Source organism: Pseudoliparis swirei, chromosome 20, assembly GCF_029220125.1.
Source record: "Pseudoliparis swirei isolate HS2019 ecotype Mariana Trench chromosome 20, NWPU_hadal_v1, whole genome shotgun sequence".
Classification (NCBI taxonomy): Eukaryota; Metazoa; Chordata; class Actinopteri; order Perciformes; family Liparidae; genus Pseudoliparis; species Pseudoliparis swirei.
In genome coordinates, this window is record NC_079407.1 from 23,139,381 (window position 1) to 23,159,507 (window position 20,127).

Below are 20,127 nucleotides of genomic sequence, written 5' to 3' on the forward strand. Positions count from 1 at the left end.
GACACTGTAATCCACAAACCCAAAATTGAATGTCCTTCCTAATAGCATCAACACATGCCACAGGTGGGCAATAGTTTTTCACTAACGGGAGGGACGTAGTCAGTCTAAAGGGAAGTATCAGAATAACTGATAAGAACAGATACTACACTTGATCTTAGCCAAAAGGCCGAGAAACGATGACCACCAACGGTTTGCCTCCAGAGACAACCTCCTGGTACAGTTCTCACTTGTCATGGTGCAGTTGTTTGAGGCATTGGAAGCTGTGGATGCTCAGCCAAATGGAAAAGCTGTCCTAAACTAACTTCAACTCATTGGTGTTCCTCTCAAAACTCAGCCGTGTGAACAATCGAAAGTGAGGGGAATCAGATTCCGCTCATCCAAAAGATCACAGTCCAAAAAACAAAGGCCACAACGTGACAGTTTGATTTCAGAGCCATCAGAGACTCATCTCAATTTGCAGTTCTTTCAATCAGGCATAGCAGTGGCCTGTGCCATCTAATCCAAGCACCGTTTTTCATTCTTTCACAATGCACAAGGCCCGCCTAATAGCAGAGCCTGACAAAATAAGTTCAACTCATTGCGTTCCTTTCCACGAAAAGTCTTAGTAAAAGGCGAAGACTTGCAAGCAGGAAGAGAAACCCAAAGTAGTACCGCCTCCTGCCAAGAGCAGAAGGTGTCCTAGGTTGTCCCACTCCGATATCTCATGGTGAGCCTCGGATGACGGTCGTGTTCCAGATCCTGCCGACACCTACTAACATGTTTAAAGAAGGTATTCACAGCCACACCCATTTTCATATGATGAAGAGGACATTCCAACATACAGAGGCTTATATCATTCCAATTTTATTCTTCATTGAGGGGAATCAGTAAGAAGTATAATATGGATTTTGTTTTAAAATAACAATGAAGGTGCACCGTTACCAGCAATACTGCAATACTGGTCAATGCATGGAGGAATGAAGGGCCCTTTTTCATCTCCCAATGCTAAAAATCTGTTTAGCAAGTTATCCTCATATAGAGAATATAGCAGATATTAAACTGATAAGAAATAGATTTTTTCCGGAAAATGTATTGGATACTACAAAGGATTTCACTTCTTTTCACGATATAACACAACATAATAAATAGTGTTTAAAACATATACATTTGCATTTTAGCAGTTAGAGACAACTAGGACCCTAACTTTTTAAATTAAGAATTTCACCCTGGAACATATACACAAAAGGTACACGCTTATAACATTTCTGTTGGAGCAGGAGTTGGGGTGGTCCCTACTCAAGTAACCTATTTTTGCTTCTCCAAACAGAACTGGTCTCGGGTTCCTGCCTTGGTGCTCAGAGGAGATCCTCACCCGATGTCTTTCCCACCTGCCTCCCGGAGGGTCAGGCCGCGTTGCTTTGACCTCAGGTATGTGTGGTTCGCCTCGTCCGAATGGGCACAGGCGATTCTTCAGGTTGCGTTCCGCCCGTCGCCCGTACCGGCTACAGTTGGGACTGTCAGTTATGCCATTTGGATCAAGGTTACGGGCCTGCATGTGTCTTCAATACATGTTTGGCGGTCCACATTGCATCTGTATTGGCGACTAGGTGAGCCCGCTGTTTGTCAAATGTCCGAATGGAATTTGAGTGGACTGGCTCACCCCATACAGGACCAGGGCTGTGCTGCCAGGACCTCCCTTGCTGCGGCACGGAATTGTAAGGAGCCGGCCTTGCCCCACTGGTTCACAGCAGCACTGCACTCCCAGAGCAGATGCCCACCGCCTCTGGGCTCCGCCACCTGGTCGACAGGTAGAGCTCGCAGACATGCCCCTGGAGTGGTATTACGGACCTGACTGGGGGGATCTCGCGTGCCACCATCCATGCCAGGTCCCGAGTCTGCTTCAGAGCAGAATGGTTCACGTTGGCGCCCATACCATTGATGGCTCTCCAAAGGCAAGCCCGCGCACTGGGCTCACTGGTTCCCTCTCCTGCACAACAGAAGTGGGTTAGAAATGGCAAGCCACATTCTTGAATTAAAAACACATCTGACTTGAAGGAATTAAGAAAGGATAAAACAGTCTGATCTTCTAATCATCACTCAATTTCTAACATTGATGGTTGAAAGGTTAAATCTTTAAATATGGTTAGGTAACAGTAAACCTTAGTATTAGTCTTTTAGAAATACCATTTAAAAGGGGTTTTAGTTCTTTGAGTCTCCATTTCATGGGGAGTGACATGGCATTCTCATTTTTTTCAAGGTTGTTTAATGAAACTAATTCTTGGGTTTTAATCTTTTGAAGGATTTAGACACGGTAAACTGCTCCTACAGTTGAATGTGAGCTCAGGTCTACTCCTAGACTCAGGTCACATTCCTCAAGGTCTCTTTTTGTTGAGCATTTGAGGCAGACTGTCCCCTACAGTCCAAACAAGTCCTTCACTTTTCATCACAGACTCCTTCTCCTTCTCATGCAATGTTTCAGTCACAGGACCAATCTGAGACGCCTCAAAATTTCTTCAAATTTCCCACCATTTCCATTTGTTCGACATTTCCATTTCACATTTGTGACAATTTCTCTGTAGCAAGGCCTGGTTCGAAGGTGATGTTCACACACAGGTTGTCTGTTGAGATTCTTCAAATATCCATCTCATTTGCTGATGTTTCCTGACATTCTGCCAGTATGCCTGCACACTTGGTTCTTGGAGTGAATGACCCGTGTCACCCAGGATATATGGAGAAGTGTTTCAGGCCCTGAGGTCCTGCCATTGCTGGATGGGGTCCGGGTTGACCATCTCTCACCTTGGTAGCCTGGTTTCCAATATCTTTGAGCCACAAGCTGCATTACTCTTTCATTGAACATGACATGACCAAGATTATCAGGTCAGTTTTGGGAAAGCACAAACTGGGTACATTTCATTCCAAATCGCAAGCAAAGCTACTCACCTAAATGAAATTATCAATTGGTCCTCTGGCAAAGCAGTGCTGTATTTTTCTGGAAAGTCCTGAGATCCAAGCCATCAACCTCTTTAAGTTAACTCATGGTGCCTCCCAGCACATTTAACTGGGACCCATCCTGAGAAACAGATGAACAACAACAGAAAAACGGAATTTTTAGTTTCTCCTTCTACTGAAGGGTTCCAAACTCTTAGATAACACAAAACACAAACCACAAAAGTTTGTTTAAGTAGCAACTGATTACCGTAATCCAACAAGGATGTCCTTCAATGCTCAACATCAAATCAGTTTTCTAGGACCAGTCACAAAGAAGATCAGAACGTAACTGATAAGAACAGTACTACACTGATCTTAGCAAAGGCGATCCCAATGTTTGCCTGACAACCTCCTGGGCGTTCTCACTTGTCATGGTGCAGTTGTATGAGGCATTGGACTGGGACTCAGCCAAATGGAAAAGCTGTCCAACTAAAACTCAATTGTTCTCCAACACCCTGCAGAATGACGCCAAAAAATTTGCAAACTCCAGGCAATAACATAGAGAATCAGTAACTCCAAACCCTCCTCATTGTCCTGTAACCGGGAATTCCCGTCAATTGAAATCAGGCCCATCTAATCTTCCCAAAAGGGGTTCCTCAAAACTTTAAAAAACATTTTAAAGGATACTACCAAAATGAGCCAGGTGAATTAATTAGGTTCAACGTTTGCAACTGAGCCTCCCGGTGACCACCCCTTTATACCCCGAATGAAGTTGAGCCCAGGGCCTTTTCCAGCCCCCTTCAGCCCCGATGTTCATGTTTGGCCAACTCCCTTAAGAAGTTTTTTGTGGAAAAATCACCTTGCAACCCTTGAAACCAAAAAAGGATGCTAAATGGAAACTTAAAACTCCATAAAAAGGTATCATGGGAAAATTCTCACCAAAAGTTAATTTAAATCCAAAACCCCAACAAAGGTTTTAATTGACAGTTTCCCCATAGGTTTTTGCATAGCATCCACCACTAACCCAAACAAGTTTTCCTTTTTTCAAAACCCCTTGGTTCCCTGAAAAAAACTCATTTCCCCAAAAGGAGTTTTCAATTCTTCAAAAAAACCAACGGTTCCCCTTTGAAGGAAAAGGAAGGTTTCCCCTTGAACCTGTGAGCCTGGATCTGCCTAAAAGCCACACAAAAGGCAATTAAAAAACCACACCCATTTCTTGATAAAGGTTCAACAGTACATATGGAATTGTTTCCTCAAAGAAAACATTTAATTCAATTAAGTTTTTAAATCAAAAATTTAGTCTCAGCAATACTCCCAAAAAACATGAAAAATCAATCAAAAAAAAGGGAAGCCAAACAAGAATATTATGGCAAAGGTTAATTAAATATTAAAGTAGCGGTGAACTAACATTTCTCCTCATCAGGCCCGAGGCAGGGCCCAAAAAAATTCAACAGGTCCCCCACCAGGTGGGGCATCCTCAGGTCCCAAAGTAATTGGGGAAAAAGTTAGAAAATTAGATAAAAATTTTATGGGAAAAAGGGAGTGCTCCCATCACCAAAAAAGGAAAAATTCCAAACACTCAAAGAAGACCACTTAAAGTTTCCCACTTTCTTTCCCTTTAAAAGGATAAAAGGGTTTTTAAAAATACCCTCCATGCCAACTAGCACAACCCAATAAAATTACAATCAGGTTTTGGGGGAAAAATTTCTTATTCAACCGGGGCAAAAATAATGAAACCTTTCAGAAAAGGGAAATACCTTTTTTCTGACCATTTTGGGACCTTAGTTCAGACCCACCAACACTGTAAATTTCCCCCCTTTTAAATCAACCAAAAAGTTGTGGGATTGTCAATTTCCATTGGGAAAAAAATGGTTTTTTTAAAAATAAAAGTTTGGGCCAATAAAATATGGAATATTTTAAACAGGAACCCCCGAATTCTCTAAAATTTTTTAAAAGGATAATAAACTAAAAAGAATTGTTTACAACCAAAGAACAATTTTTAAAAAAATCTGTTTACGAAACAGTCTATTTCCAAAGGTAAAACAGAATACTACCAAAGGGTTTTTAATGAATAAGAAAACAGAACCACTTATCATTAAAACAGGAAAGATCCAAATTTTCTTCAAGAAATCAAAAATTTGGGTTGGTTAACAGTTTCAAGGGATTCAAAATTAAAGCAATATAGGAAACTCATCAAAAAAACTGTTTAAAAATTACATAATAAAATTAAGTTTCTAAAAACAAATATTGAAAGAAAGGGGGTGACTTTAAAAATTTTCCCTTTTCCGTAAGGTTGAGTGGAGGAAAGGCCCCCAAAAAACAACTAAAATCAGTTTCCAAAGGCTGCCCCCAACCCCGGAAGAAATCCTGACTGAAAAAACAATTAAATCAACGACACCAAATTGAAATAGCAATAACAATCCTTATTCAGAAATCACAATCAATACCTTAAGGATTTAATAAAGAAAATATTAGCCGGCCAATATCCCCCCAAGGCAACCTGGGGCCCCGTATGGTTTCTGGGGGGATGATTTCCAGGAAATTAAACAAGCCATTCAGGGCAAGCTTTCTCGGGAAAACCCCCGAAATCTTCCAAAAAAGCCTTGGGAAAAATCTTAACAGATAAATCCAAAAACCAAATTTCCCCCAACATTTTGAAAAGTCCCACAAAAATCCAACATGCCCAATTTTGACCGCAACTTTCAACCCGTTTTTTCGCATAAGCCAACTAACCCTTGTTTGGGGGTTTTCCCCACGCCCGCTTAAAATTACAAGCCCAAAAAACCTTTGGCACAAATTGCACAAGGATTTCAATGAATGCCGACTATTGCAGTCTTCAAGTCACCCGATTTTTTTTTGCTTAGGGGAAACCCTTTTTAAAAAAAATTCCCCGGGGAATTTAGAAGAAACCCCTTTTTTTCACCCCCTTTTGTTTAAAAATTTTTTTTCTTTCCCCCTGGAAGAGTTTTTTTTTTACAATAAACCCACCCAAAACCCCAAGGGGGGTAATTTTAAATTTTTTTTTTCATTTAAAAAAAATAAACTTCTTTTTAAAAGTTTCCCCCAAAACCCCTGGGAAAATTTTTTTTGGGGAATTTCCCCCAAAACCGGCTTTATCAGGATGCAAGGTGGGGGAAAAAAAGGGGCTTTTCATTTTTAAATCGGCCCAAAAAAGGGGGGTTTTTTTGGGGGGTTCCCAAAAAGGGGGCCCCCCCCGGGGGGAAAAAAAAGGTTTTTGGGGCAACCCGAAAAAGGGGCCCTTTTTAAAAATTTGGGGCCTTTAAAAGGCCCTTTAGGAACGGTTAAAACCCCCGACAAACCCTTCCCCAAATATTTGGGAAACCCCCAAAAAAACCCCCAAACCCCCCCAAAAGGGTAATCCCCCAAAAAACATTAACAGAAAAAATTTTCCTTTTTAAAGGGGGCCCCCCCCTTTTTTTAAACCCCAAAGGAAGTACCCCAAAACCCCCCGCTAGAATTTTAAAGGGGTTTACTGTGGGGTTTTAAAAAAGAAGGGGGTTAGCCTTTTTTACCCAAACCCGGGGGAAATTTTGCCCCAAACCCAAATTTTGGGGTTTTAAATTTGGGAAAAACCCCCCCAAAAAGGAAATTAGAATTTTTGCCGGGGTTTTTTTAAAAACCCAAATCTAGGGGGGAAACTTTTTTGGGAAAACCCCCGGGTGAAAAAGCGTAAAAATTCGAAAAAAACCCCCAAAAGGGTTTCCCGGGCTTTTAATCCAAATTTTTCCCCCGGGGCCCAAGGTTTCCCTATTGGGGGCAAAGAAAAACCGGGGAAAATGGGTTTTTTTAAAAAAAGGGCCTTATGGCAAAGGGAAACCCCGGAAAAAAAAAACCCAAAAAAAACCCTTTTTCCCGGGGAAACCCCTTAAAGGGGTTTGGGGGGGGCCCCGGGGGGAAAAATTTGAAACCCCTGGTTTACGGGGGAAAAAAATTCCCCCCCCGCAAAAAGGTTTTCCCCCAAAATTCCCAAAAAGGCCCCTCTCCCTGGGAAAATAAAACAAACCCCCTTTTGGGACCCCCCCTTTTTTGCCAAAACCCTTCGGCAGCTTCCGCCCGGGGGCCCCTTTTAAAATTTTCCCCTTAAAAAATGTTTTCCCAAAAAACCCGGGGTTTTTAAAGGGGGGGTTCCCTTTTTTCCCACACCCCGGGGTTCAGGGGAAAAAACCCTCCCAAAATGGCTGGTTTTAAACCCCCAGTTTTTAAGCCCCTTTTTTTGGGGGTTTCGGGGGGCAAAAAATTTTTAAAAACCTTTTTAACCCCAAGGGGCGAAAGCAAATTCAATGGGAAAAAAGAAATTAATTTTCGAATTTTTGGGGGTTGTTTAAAAATTTGGGCCGGGCCAAAAACTTTCAAATTTCCCTTTTTCCCAGAAACTTTTCCCCCCAATTTTTAAAACCCCCCTTTAAGGACCCTTAAAACCGTTTCCCGAAAAAAACCCCCGGACCCCAAGGCCAAAAGGGGGTTCCCTTTGGGGAAAATCCCGGGGGCTTGGGGCCCAAAATTCCCCGAAATTTAAAATTTAATCAACAGGCCCTTTTTCCCCTTTTTGAAACCCTTTTTTCAAAAAACGGTTTTGGGGTTGTCCAAAAATTAAGTTAAAAACCAGAAGGACCCTTTTGGGGCCTCCTTAATTTTTCCCCCCCATTTAAAAAGCTTTAAAAAAAGTTAAAAATTTTGGGAGCCCTGTCGGTTGCCTAAAAGGATAAAATTTAAAAACCCGGGTTTCCCCTTTTTCCCCCCCCTTTAATTCAGGCCCCCACAACGAATGGTTAGTGGAACCACTTTTTTAAAACCTGCGAAGAATTAAAAAAGGGAAAAACGGGTTTTTTTAACACGCCCAAACCTTAAATGGTTGGGTTTAAATCTTGGAAAAGGGTCCTTTAAGAAGGTTTTACAGAAATTTAAAGGGGGTTCTTAGAGGACTCCCCTTTTTTAAAAAGGGGGAAATTTCTTTTTTTTCCTTTTCCCTTTTAAAAAGAAAACATTTTTAAAGCCCAGGTTTAAAAAGGAAACTCCTGGTCCAATACGAGGCTACAGTTTTCTCCAAGACTCCAGGCCAGGGACAATCCTCAAGGTTCTTGTTTGTTGAGCATTTGGGAGAGGAAGCTTTCCCCAGCTAGCTCCCAAATGAAGTTTCACAACCTTTGTTCAATTTAGCACCCCATTCCTCTTCTAGATCCCAGTTTCCCCAGTCACAGGACCAGAGTGTAGTTTTTCATTAATTTCTCCAAATTCTTCGCACCATTTGATCCATTTTGCGGGCATTTCTATTAAAGTGACAATTTACTCAGCAAGGCCCGTGGCAGTTTCTGAAGGTGTTTGGGTTTCACACAGGTTGCACTGTCTGTTGTTGATTCTTCAAAAGTATCCCATTTGCCTTTTCTGCATACTGTTCTGACATGCCCAGGTGCCATGCCCACATTGCAGGTTTCTTATGAATGTAGCCCTGTTGTCAAGGACTATCATGGATGGAATGTTTCAGGCCCTGAGTCCTCCATGCTGGATGACCCCCAGTTCAGATGCCATCTTCTTTCACCTTGGTACTCACAGTCAATATCTTTGAGCCACCCCCAGATGTCGTTGAAATTTTCATTGAACACTGACAATGACCTAGGTATATCAGTTTCTCCATGAATGCAGCAAACTGGGTTTCATTTTCTAAGCAAACTCCCCCAGAGCAAAGGAAGCTGACATCAAACCTTTTTCAGCAGTGAAATTTTCAATTGGTCCTCTGACAGATTCGAGGCCTGAGATCAAGATTATCACCTTTAAAAAGCATTGGGCCCAAGCATTTTTCATTTACATCCGAAACCAAGATACCAAACAGAAAAAAAAGGGTGATTTCCTCTCCCGAAGTTTGTTTCCATCCTGGGCAGATAACCACAAAAACAAACCACAAGATGTTTAAAAGTAAACAGGATACACACAAACACAATGTTTCAATGCACTCAATGTTCTCAGGCGTTTCAAAGGAAAATCAAGAAATAACTGATAAGAACAGATACACATGTTTAAAACCGAGTTAAAAGTGCTTCCAGAGAAAACCTGAATTTTCCCCTTAAATGGTGGTGTATGACATGGGGGATCTACAAAAGCTGTCCAATAATAACTCATGGGGTTCCTCTCCAAAACAGCCCCAACAATGAAAGCCGAAATAGAAGCTGATAACGGAAGAATCTTCGAACACAAACTTTTAGCAAATTTAACAGTTTAGGAGAATAGCCCAGACTTCAATTCCCAAATCAAGTCACCAACCAACCCTTCCCCGAAATTGACATTGGAGAATCCTAAATCACGGGAAAGGTTTGGCCATTCTCCCGGAATGCTCGATCACAACAACAACATGTGTTGAGAGTCCCTCACTACCAGAAAAGACCACAATCTCACACATTTAATCGAACAAAATTGGCTAGCTGTCGGTGTCCACTCCACATGGGAATCGCCCTATTCATTAACAGACAATCAGGGAGAGAACGCATCCCACTTTTATCCAAAATTATCAGGTCGAGACCCAATTTGGGGAATTTTCAGGGTCAGCAAACAGTGCAATTTTGGGTGAGCCTCGCTCTGGGGAACCAAACCTTCTTATCAGGTATCTCTGAGGGAAGTATGATTGACGAACAGAAAAACAGGGGCCATTCTTAGACACAGGACTCCCGTTCATGGTCCACTGATGGATCAGTGTCTTGAGACGTCAACCTTCTTGGCAAGAAGTTTCTCCTGCTGAGAAAGCAATACAGCTTGGCAACCATTTAAAGCACAATCCAAGGATTTGCTACTAATGGAGGAAGTCTTCAGGACAACATCTCCAAAAAGATTTACACCAAGGCAAATACAGTTAGGGAATCAGACTGTTGCTCAAAAGATCACAGGTCCAAAGAATCAACCATCAGTCATTTTAGAATTTCAGATGGCCGACCATAGGACCATCCTCACTAATGCAGTTCTTTCAATCAGCATTAGCAGTGTCAGGACTAACCCAGCACTGTTTGTTTCTTTCAAAATGCACAAGGTACGTTAAATCCGACAAAGATTTAAAATTCTGAGTTCTCATTGTCTCAGTGTTTCACTCTTCCACGGATAGTGCTTAGTAAAAGGCAGAAAGACTGTGCCTTATTCATACAATGTAAGTCCAGCTCAAGAGCAGACTTTAAGGAACCTAGTGTCACCTGACAGTCCAGATTCTCAAGAGTGAGCCTCATGGATAGACTAGCTCGTGTTCAGACCATGTGACAGACCACCGCCAGAACACTAGTCATTACAAATATATTCCTTGGTCACTCCACGACTTTTCAATGGCATGAAAGGTACATTTTCACAACATGTTACTAGAGGCGATTCTGTCCCAATTTGGCTTTCCATTTCATCGTGAGAGGAAGGCCTCATGCTAATAAGGAACTCACACCGGCATGCAGTGTTAGGATCATTCTTACAAATATCAAAATCGTTGTCCTGCATCCCATACGTTTTGAAGCTACCATGCCCACCACTGCAATGGACCTGAGTGAATCCACTGACCCTTCAGTAAGTAAACCTGAGGATCAATCAGTGGAGATCCTCAAGGTCAGATGCACTTATTGGTAGCCTGCTTACAGATTCGAGCCGAAGATGTCTTGCATAATTATTAAATCTGAAATGATCACTAGGGATTATAGTCATAGATATCTCCCAATGGGTTCAATACGATCCATCTCAGGCACCGGCATGACAGATGACAACTGTGGTAATAGTCCAACCTAGGACATCGTATCATGAAGCAGGCAATTCGATCTCAGAGTTTCGTCCATCAGAGATGGAAGTGTGTCATTGGGTCCATCAAGGCTTCATTACAGACAGCTTTTCCTACATAACGTGAAGTTACGATTGAAAACTGTGAAGAGATTTCAAATTGCTCCGCCCAAGCTAGTTTTGGGGGAAAAAAAAATTACCTAATTTAAGGAAAGAAAAACCCCTTTTTCCCCTTTTGTACTACTACAGCCCGGCTGCAAGAAGGGAAACTTCAGATCATTATTTAGGCCACACTTAGGCATTGTCACCTTCAGCACTCTTTATGGGCACAGTTATTAAATGATTAGACTACGAGGGAAAACCAGGTGAACTTCACAAGAAAATTTGGCATCTTATTCTCAAAACGGAGTTCAACGAAGGGCCACATGGTAGAGATTTGAACAAGCCTATTTTTGCTTATGAAAAAACTACGTTAACGTTCCTATCGTAATGAAGGCTACGCACCGAAAATCTTAAAAACTGTTTTTCGAAGCTCAGGACGCCATTCCTAAAGTTAAGAACCCACTGGAAAACAAACTGAAAAAGGGTTCCTAAGACTTTAAAATAGCCCTTCGTGCCAAAATCGAACAACAACAGTTCAAAGGTCCCGAAATCCCATACGAAGAAGCTTCCCTTGGCCCGCGAAATTTTTTGCGGGGAAATTGATAATTTTTTTCAATCCCGTTAATTCGAGTTAAACGCCAAATATCCAAAGCCCGTAAAAAACGAGGAATTAATTCAAAGAATTGCAGAAGGGGATCAAAAAAAATTATTTAATATTACACTAGGCAAACTTCACCTCCATCATAAGAGCTGGAATACTTCAAACCCTGAGTGAAAATCCAGCCCATAGAGGGAAATTTTCAAGTTCCCACTTTAAATGTCCTTTAAAAAATAACTTTACTGGGGGATTCTGGAAAAATTAAAAAGACTCCGCAGCAAAATATTTTGTAACACCTATTCCTAACTGTGCCAGAAGTCAAACCCTAAACAAAACAGATTTGGGAAAAAAGGGATTATAATGCTGCTCCCATTGATTAAACTTCAAATAATGCAATTACCCGATTTAACTTCGGATAACAAGCCTTAGATTAGCCTTTAAATTTTGGGAAAAAGTTTAAGGGAAATTTGATCACATTAACTACCGTGACTTTGTTTACTGAAAGCCCATCCAAAATAACCGGGAAACACTCGGGAAATTAAAATCACCTTAAATGCCATGCTAAATAGGTTCAGATACCTTTTATCATAAGGTACCACTAAAGTTCCTTTGTTAAGCCATTCTTGTGGCACGCAACACATTTGAAAAAAGTGAAGTTATTTGATCTATCCCGTAAAATCGAATAAAATTTGGTATTGCCCCGGGGTTATCAACTCAATTTTAAAAGCCAAGGAGGTTTGCGAACTCCCGGGTCCTGTCATGGGCATGAAATTCAGTTAGCCAAATGGAAAAGCCCAAACCAAAATTTCTTACCACCCCCAAACAAAATAAATAAAACCGATACGGGAACTTTAACTACCCAACCAGCACGTGAGTCATTCGACTGAACTCGGCCATGATCACCCCTCAGGAAAATTTCACTCGTCATAAATTCACCAAATGTCCGAATCACTAATAAATCCCATAAGGTCTCACCTACGTCTCGGAATCAAGATAACCCAACGGCCAACCCAAAAGAAAAAGTTTGTCTCAAACATTTCAACGTATTCGGCCCAAATATTCAACCCGGATTGGGGAAAATTCCAGTCCTTGTAATTAATCCCGCCCTTTAGGGTTCAACAAGGCTTTAAAGGGGTTTTTAAAGCTGAATTTAAAGGTTAAAAGTTCCGAAACTTTTAAAAAAGGCCATGGCAAAAGGGGTCAGGCCCGTTGCCCAACCCTTTTACAGAAACCCAAATTCCTTCCGAGAAAAAGCCTAAAATTTCGCAAATCCCTCAATCAGGAGCCATTTTTAAACAGCATTCAAGTTCGTTTAACTGCAGATTTGAATTCCCCAGCCAATTCGGGGTAAGCCCTTTTTTGTAGGAACCATAATTAAGACCCCTATGAACTCCTTGATTCACAACCGGAAATGTGTGCAAAGTCCGGTATGGCTAGCCACTATGTTAACAACGTAATCGGCTTCCTCAGCACTCAGCTAATCAACTGTAAGGCGAACTCGAAATTACCCACCAGGCAATAAAGGCAACGTTGACCACATGCACACCCTTTAAGATTGGTAGGCATCAGATATAGCTACAGCCAAAACCGCGGCAACATCAACTACTTCCCATGCTATCTCCACTTGAAACGGCAATTTCTGTCCACTACTGGATGGGATCATTAAGCTGTTCGGCAATCCGCATGACATTGATTTCCCCTTGTTTGCAAGTCGGGACACGAGAACGCGAGCTCCCGGGGACCTCTTGAAGGATTCTCTGTTACACGGTGACAAGCAGGGCTTTACGCATCATTGTGGACCCAGTGTTCAGCTTTACTCAACTCCTTCGCAAAAGTTTCTCACTAGAAGCAATACGCCTTGGACATTGAAACAAATAAGGATGTAAGATTTTAAAAATCCCATAACAAAGGAATCAGTGAAATCAGATTCAAACCTGATCGTTACAACAAAGACCATTAACGTCAGTTTATCAACCCTAGACTATTCATTGAGCGTGAAACGCAACAGGCCGCTTCTGTGCCATGTGCTGCACTTAGGTGACTACCATCTAAAAGGGTAAACTAGATTTTGCCACCGATAGTTAACATAACTAGGTTTCCGATAGGATTATATGAATCAGCCTTGGTATCTATTCATGAATATTTGGCTACTCTGTCAAGACCGTGAGGGTCGGTACTTTCTAAACTCAGTACACCAAGGGGTTTGCCTTTCGAATGCTCAAATTTTTCAGGGTTTCATTTAGCTCACCCAATCGAGATTCCCTAATTTTTTCCAGCCTCCAGCACTAAGGTTTTTTGCTCCCTAAATTCAATTTTTGAAAAATTTGTGCCTTTCCCCGTAGCACCCTAATTTTTATTTAACGGGAAAAACTTTTCTAAGAGTGTGGTTTCCATTTTACTTTTTGTGCTTAATCCCAGCCGCTGAAAATTTGACTCTCATATGGACCTAAAACAAGGATAATTGCGTGCAATAAACCAGTATGCCTTTGAATCCATTTCCCTTTTAAGAGTAAAACTTGTTGGGAGTAAACCCCGGGCCTTAAATCCATTTCTTTGGGGATGCTCCCAAACTGGGAAATTTTTTAAAAAGGCTAAACCACCAAAATTTTGGGGTTTTAAAACCTTAAATAACCCCGGGTTTAACACTCTGGGTTTGCCCATAGGTTTACCGGAAATGGGGCTCAACCCCCGCAAGGTCACGTTAGCTTCCCGAACCCTGGTGGAATTTACCTTGGACCAATTAAACTCCAAATAGAATTCAGGAAACTTGGAATTACCGGGGTTTTTCGCGGAGCCATCTTTTAAAAAGCTGCCGAGAAAAGGTAACCGACTCACAACCCCGAGAACCTTGCAATTTTCCCCCTAGGGTTGAACCAACCCGAGAAAATTCCACTCAATTGAATCCTGAGCATATCCAATGCAAATGCCGAAAAAGTCGCACGTTCCCAAAGCTTCAATAGATATTTGGACTCTTGAGAAGTGACCATAGGATCAGTTAAGAACTTAAGCTTGTCCGAAACTGGACAGATTCATCTATGCCCAATTACGAGCCAAGATTCGCTTGTTACTTTATGAGTCCATTTTCCAATCTTTCCAAATGTAAGACTTTATCCCGGCAAAGCGGTCAATTCCCACCTTAAATCCATTAAGCAGAATGGGCATTTGCCCTAAATCTAATTTGGGACTTCTTTTACCTTATTCAAGAATTTCAATCTGTATCAGTACGATAAGGACCTAATGTTTCTTGTGATGGTTTCAGACTCAGTCGCTGTGCTTTGTGATCAAGCCCCCCAGATCACTGACTTTGGAATACTGCCGTAAGCTCCCACGTATGAGCTTTAATATTCCGTGCCTAGGAATTACCTGTGACCAAATCGTGATGTATATCCAAGCTCCACTCACTTTTCGGCCCAGCACAATATAGCATAGCCCAATTATTATAATACGTTACTTATCAAATGCATCACCCAATTGTCACGTATGGCAACAGTGATTTTCAACATCAAACTCCGGGATATGTAAACCGAAGGCGTCACATAATCCTCGGTCACCGACAACGTTGTTTAAAGTCTGGATCCAGGTTTTCAACAGTTTGAGGCCGCACCATTTCGACTAGGCCATAAAGGAACCAAGCTTCATAACAAGTCCCATAGTAGATTACTTATCCCTCCGATAGAATCCTAGTCCTTTGGATACGGAAAATTTAAATTTTGGAATAAGGGTTGAAACCGGAAAACCCAATTAACCTTCAGTCGAACCCAAGAAATTCAAACTAAAATTTTAAAAGATTGAAAAATCAAACTAGCCCTTGGACCCCTTAAATTTCATGTTTAAACTCTTGAAAACAGAAAATTTTTTTTCCCCGGGGCAAACACTAGTTGGGGTACCCCTTTTTTCCCCAAAAACCCCTTAAAGAAACCCCGCCCCTTTTTTAAAAACTTAAAATTTCAATAAAAAATTCCCTTTTTTAAACCCCGTCCTTTAACATTTCGGAATGAAATTGTTGCCGGTCAAAGGCCCTTGGGCCAAACCCCTAATGCCTACTGCAAGGTTTGGACTTCCAATTTAAAGTTGCTTCCCCGGGGGATCGGTTTCCCGATGCCCTATCAGCCCCAAGTCTTGACCCAGAGGTAAAAATAGGGTTGAGTCACAATTACTTCCCTGAGTCTAAGTCCAAACCGTGAATTAATTGCTCAAGTCAACGGTGTGACAATTCTAAGGGGTTACAACATGAAAACTAGGGATTTCTTCCCATTTTTTTCGGCAATCAACAAAAGTGTTACAAAATGGAGACATCCAACAAAAAGGAATTCCAATCCAATCAGAAACAGGAGCCAATAGGACAGGCAAGTCTAAATACCAGCAGTGAAAACCGTACGGGACATTGGTAAACTACTGGAATCACGTTTATGGCCCGCAAAGGTTCAGGTCAGCAGACCTTAAATCTGGCTAGTATGACTCACCTCTTCAAATCATAACAGTATCAATATACACCTGACAGTCCTGATCATACTCAACCTCAATGTATTCTTCCATAACAGCCTAGCAAACAATGCTGAACTGAAATATGACAGCTGATAACGGAAGAATCTTCTGAACATTATACTACACAACCAAGATGAGATCAGTGAGGAGAATCAGATTCAGAATCCAATTGACCTTACATTCTGATGTATGATCACGGAAGCTGTACAGTATCAACGCTCCAGCATACACACTGCTGTTGCAAAGCCGGATCACTAATTCGACAAACTGCATGGAAGCCAGTAGGCACAATCTCAGTCATCGAACAGAAATGGGCAGTTTCGGTCTACACATGGGAATGCGTATTCATTCAACATACAACAGGAGAGAGCAACTTCAGTCCACTACCAGAAATAATCGAGTTACGATTAATGGGGGAATTCAGAGCTTCTCAAGTATGAAAGTACAGTCATGTGACCAATGGTTAAGCAGTTTAGCCATTCAGACGTGCTCAATCAGATGATGGTTAGCACAATCCTGCACACAAATGAATACCTTCATGAGAAACTTTACGCTCAATCATCGCCTCACTGCAACTAACAAGTGTCTGAACTGAATTCAAAGTTCAATCCTACATAACGATCCTCAGTTCCAACTGTCTTAGGCCACGCTGAGTTACCGAATTACATGCAGTAGCCACTCAGTAACGGTGTGCATGCACAACTGTTAAAATGTCAACTAGTGCAATTCCTTTCAGTTTTACCCTGAGATCCTGCCTTCCGGGTAGGTTGGCAAAACCCAATCCACTTTACTTAAATTATATCCAAAACTCACCGTGAACAACATTCCAGGTTTAGTTCAGTATTTGAATTTTCCTTAGAAGGGAAAGGGCAATAACAAACGAGAATTTAGAACCTTTTCATTGTTGCCCCTTTTTGGATTCAACTAAGGCCCAAGGTTAAACGTTCATAGGAAAAAATCATAGGTTTAAGATTACCTAGGCCAAAATCGCAACCAAACACAAATTCGTATCGGGCCCCTATTAAGGCATCATACCAAAAACTTAGATCTATCTAACTAATAGGGAAATGGGTGCCAATATCTTCCTGAAAATTAGAACCCAAATGCCCCAATTAACCCGTTGGTTTTTTCTACCAACATGAGTTCTAGAAAAAGGGGGTGACAGACCAATCTTCAAACAAATGAATATGGAAATCAATTAGAATCACCTACCCTAACAAGTTGGAGACTAATTCATTTTCCAGATTTAAACCATCACTTTTATAATTGTCCCAAATGTCTTTCTATAGAGCTCGCCAATAACAAGCTGTTTACCCTATCTATTCACGTGAGCTCCAAATACCTCATAAAGCAGTATTTGCATACTCACTACTGTCAATACTCCACATTGTTTAACCAACTCGAGCACATGTTCCGTGATTCCTTCAGACGTTATGTCAGGTCCAAAAGAATCAATCGGATCCAGTACATTTTACCCAGAAGATTCATTTGCACCAATAACATCACAAGTAGCTGATCATCAACTATTATCCATGTTTTGAGTTAGGACAGTATTTTGAAGTTTACTGTGCCTTCAAAACACCGCATGAAGGATTAGGTAATACAAGACAGCAGAATTTGAGCTACAACTACTCTGTCAGTCGTTTTTTGTTCCAGTGTATATCTGGAAGGCTCAACTGTACTTCCATCAGCGCCTAGTTCGGATAACTGTAGACCATCGAATATGGAACTAAAAAGTCCATTTCTGATAGTCTGGATAAGATTCTGCCATTAAATGTGCCATATTACCTAAATCAAGCTCGATAACTAGAATCCAAACATTATCAAGATATGCAGTCTTCGTAGCACCAGGAGTTCATTAAGATGATCCATATGAGTTATACTTGAATAACTTCTCGCCATGAGATATCTATTCTGAGGACGCTGCGAACTAGCAACATTGTGCCATATGGTCACCTGAACGTCATGTGATTACGTAAATCAGATATAACTAAGGCGAATACCTTGCCAACGAACAATAATTGCATCAATTGTCTCTGTCGGTGTCATTCCCCTCCAAGTGTATCATGAGTTATTTAGAACCATGGCAACTCCCATCAACGCATGCAAACCCAGCATAGCTCTGGCTATCGAGAGCGAATCCATCATCCCACGCATAGAGCCTAGGGTACAGAGATGAAAGGTCTTTCCAACCCATTCAGGAAGCTCCCAGACCTGGATGGCACCAGAAGCTTCTTGAAGAGCGCCGCCCAATCGGCGGCCTCTGTAGTAGCATGGTCGTTCCATTGCCAGTATGAATGCATCTCTGGCAATCCAACGATGGTACTTGAAGTAGTCACGCATGTTTAGATGTTCTTAAAGTCTAGACACCATCATCATGCACATTTTAAGACAACATATGGCGTCTAAAATAAATTCATCTGGTTATGCAGTTTCAAGCGAAACTATACATCGCAGGTGATTAACTTCCACTTATCTGGGCAGATGACATTGATGATACGAGTATAAGGATGTTATCATCGAAGGATGTTAAAACTTGTTAGAAAAGGGGGAAAAAAATTTCCCAAATGATTTGGGCTTAGTTACAGGTTTTTCCTAGAAAAAAAAGTAAGAACCCCAAATGTTTTTTGAAGGGCCGACCAGCCTACAAGCCTCGAACCCAGGCCCAACTGGAGGAGCATACAGTCCAATACCCTCTAAAATTGATTTTTGCAAGGGGTCCAAGTTGTTAATAACAAGTGGCCAAATTTTATTTGGCCCTTGTTTGGATAAACTGAAACTGAGCAGTCTCTAGGGAAATACCAAGCCTTGACCATCGGTAGCACTGCAACTGTTGCGAAGGGCTGTGCAACACTCATTTCCCGAGCCACTGAGCTGATAATAACCTCAGGAAAAGTTTTTCTCCAGAAGGTCAAATGTCATTTTCAGGAGCGGTTTACTTCGTTTGTCTTCAAAATTCAACTACACATTTACAGACAATCCAGGTTTACCAATGAAGACACCGGAACTAGCTACTGATAATAACAGTTGAAGGCAATTAGAAGTTTCATCACAGATCACTCTCGAATTGGGGAAGACAATGTGTACAAACTTTTTCATGCTTTCCAGTTCTGGCAAGTTCACCAGCCCAATTGAATGTAAGCAGATAATCCATGTGACTGGATAATGTTCTATCAAATTTGCACTCAAATACCGCTAGGTAACTTTACGAATAGCCCAAAAGCAATTTACATAAGTTATTAAAGTTAATGAATCTGACTTTTTGCATATCTACAACAGCTTTGAAGTATTAGGATTGACATCACAGTACAAGTGAAGATAACACTGGTCTGTCCAATCATTACTGACACTTCAGGGAACCCTACCTGTACATGAACCGTTATCGACTGGCAGGCAACACCCCACATAAGCTGGAACCTGAGAAAAGGTCTTCAACCGCGGTGACTAACCCCCTGCAGCCAGAAGCTTAGCAGCCAACCGACCTGGTCAAGCTGGTGCCATTCCCTTGTGAATGGTCAACGCTCAACGCATGTCAAGAAGTGTCAGGTTAACATCTCAGTATTAATACATTAATCTAATCAACAGTAGCATGTAAAAAAATATCTGATAATCACAGCTTAAGCAATCACTCCAATCTCATGATATCCGATAAGCTAGTTCGTTAGATTCCACTGACCAAACTGGTACAACCAAGAAGGGGGTAAAGACATAATTCCAACAAGCAAAGTTCAGGAAGTAGCACTAAGCACTCACGAGGACTACCAGAAGTACACTCAGATCGTCAGCTCAGTAGCACAGGAGAGCTGCACTGAAGAGCATCTCAAGCCGAGGTCCAATGGTGCTCACACCAGTGACCACATCCCAGAGAGAATGGCAGGACTATCACGTAAAAGTACCAAGAGGACAGTATTATTAAGGCCATTTAACTTAACACAAACTTGGTTACCTTCTGGCGTTAACAGTTAAAACGAGTTATGCCCATACCGGTAAATTGCACAGGTTCTGTCAGGTAAGGCAATAATAGCACAAACATTCGGACAATAAAGCAACAAATTTTCTAGATCCACCTAAAGGTTGCACGCCGAAGACAGCCCTTCCCCGGTTCCTGTCACAGAAAGGGGCCAAGCCAACAGCCTGAGCCCCATACTAGGTCACAGCCTTTAAAGGGGAAAACCCTCACAGTGGACTTAAGGTGTCCTACAGAGTCCCATTTTAAAGCGACCCAGGACTAAAAGTATTTAAAGACTTTCTGCCTGTCAAGTTGAGTCCACATCCAGGTCTGAACA

At 41.6% G+C, this 20,127-nt stretch overlaps 1 protein-coding gene and 2 pseudogenes across 1 annotated transcript in view; 1 reads left to right on the forward strand and 2 right to left on the reverse strand.

Annotated features, from left to right (window-relative positions):
• Window positions 1-69: 69 nt before the first annotated feature.
• On the reverse strand, window positions 70-178 carry LOC130211428 (U2 spliceosomal RNA; annotated as a pseudogene).
• Window positions 179-904: 726 nt separating this feature from the next.
• LOC130211429 (U2 spliceosomal RNA) lies at window positions 905-1,072 on the reverse strand (annotated as a pseudogene).
• A 12,958-nt stretch (window positions 1,073-14,030) lies between these two features.
• Window positions 14,031-20,127, forward strand: part of LOC130211316 (putative lipid scramblase CLPTM1) — an 11,794-nt gene continuing 5,697 nt past the window's right edge. Inside the window, exons 1-2 of the mRNA XM_056442055.1 lie at window positions 14,031-14,051; window positions 14,616-14,673. Of these exons, the coding sequence (XP_056298030.1) occupies window positions 14,031-14,051; window positions 14,616-14,673 (79 nt within the window). The remainder of the gene's footprint in view (window positions 14,052-14,615; window positions 14,674-20,127) is intronic.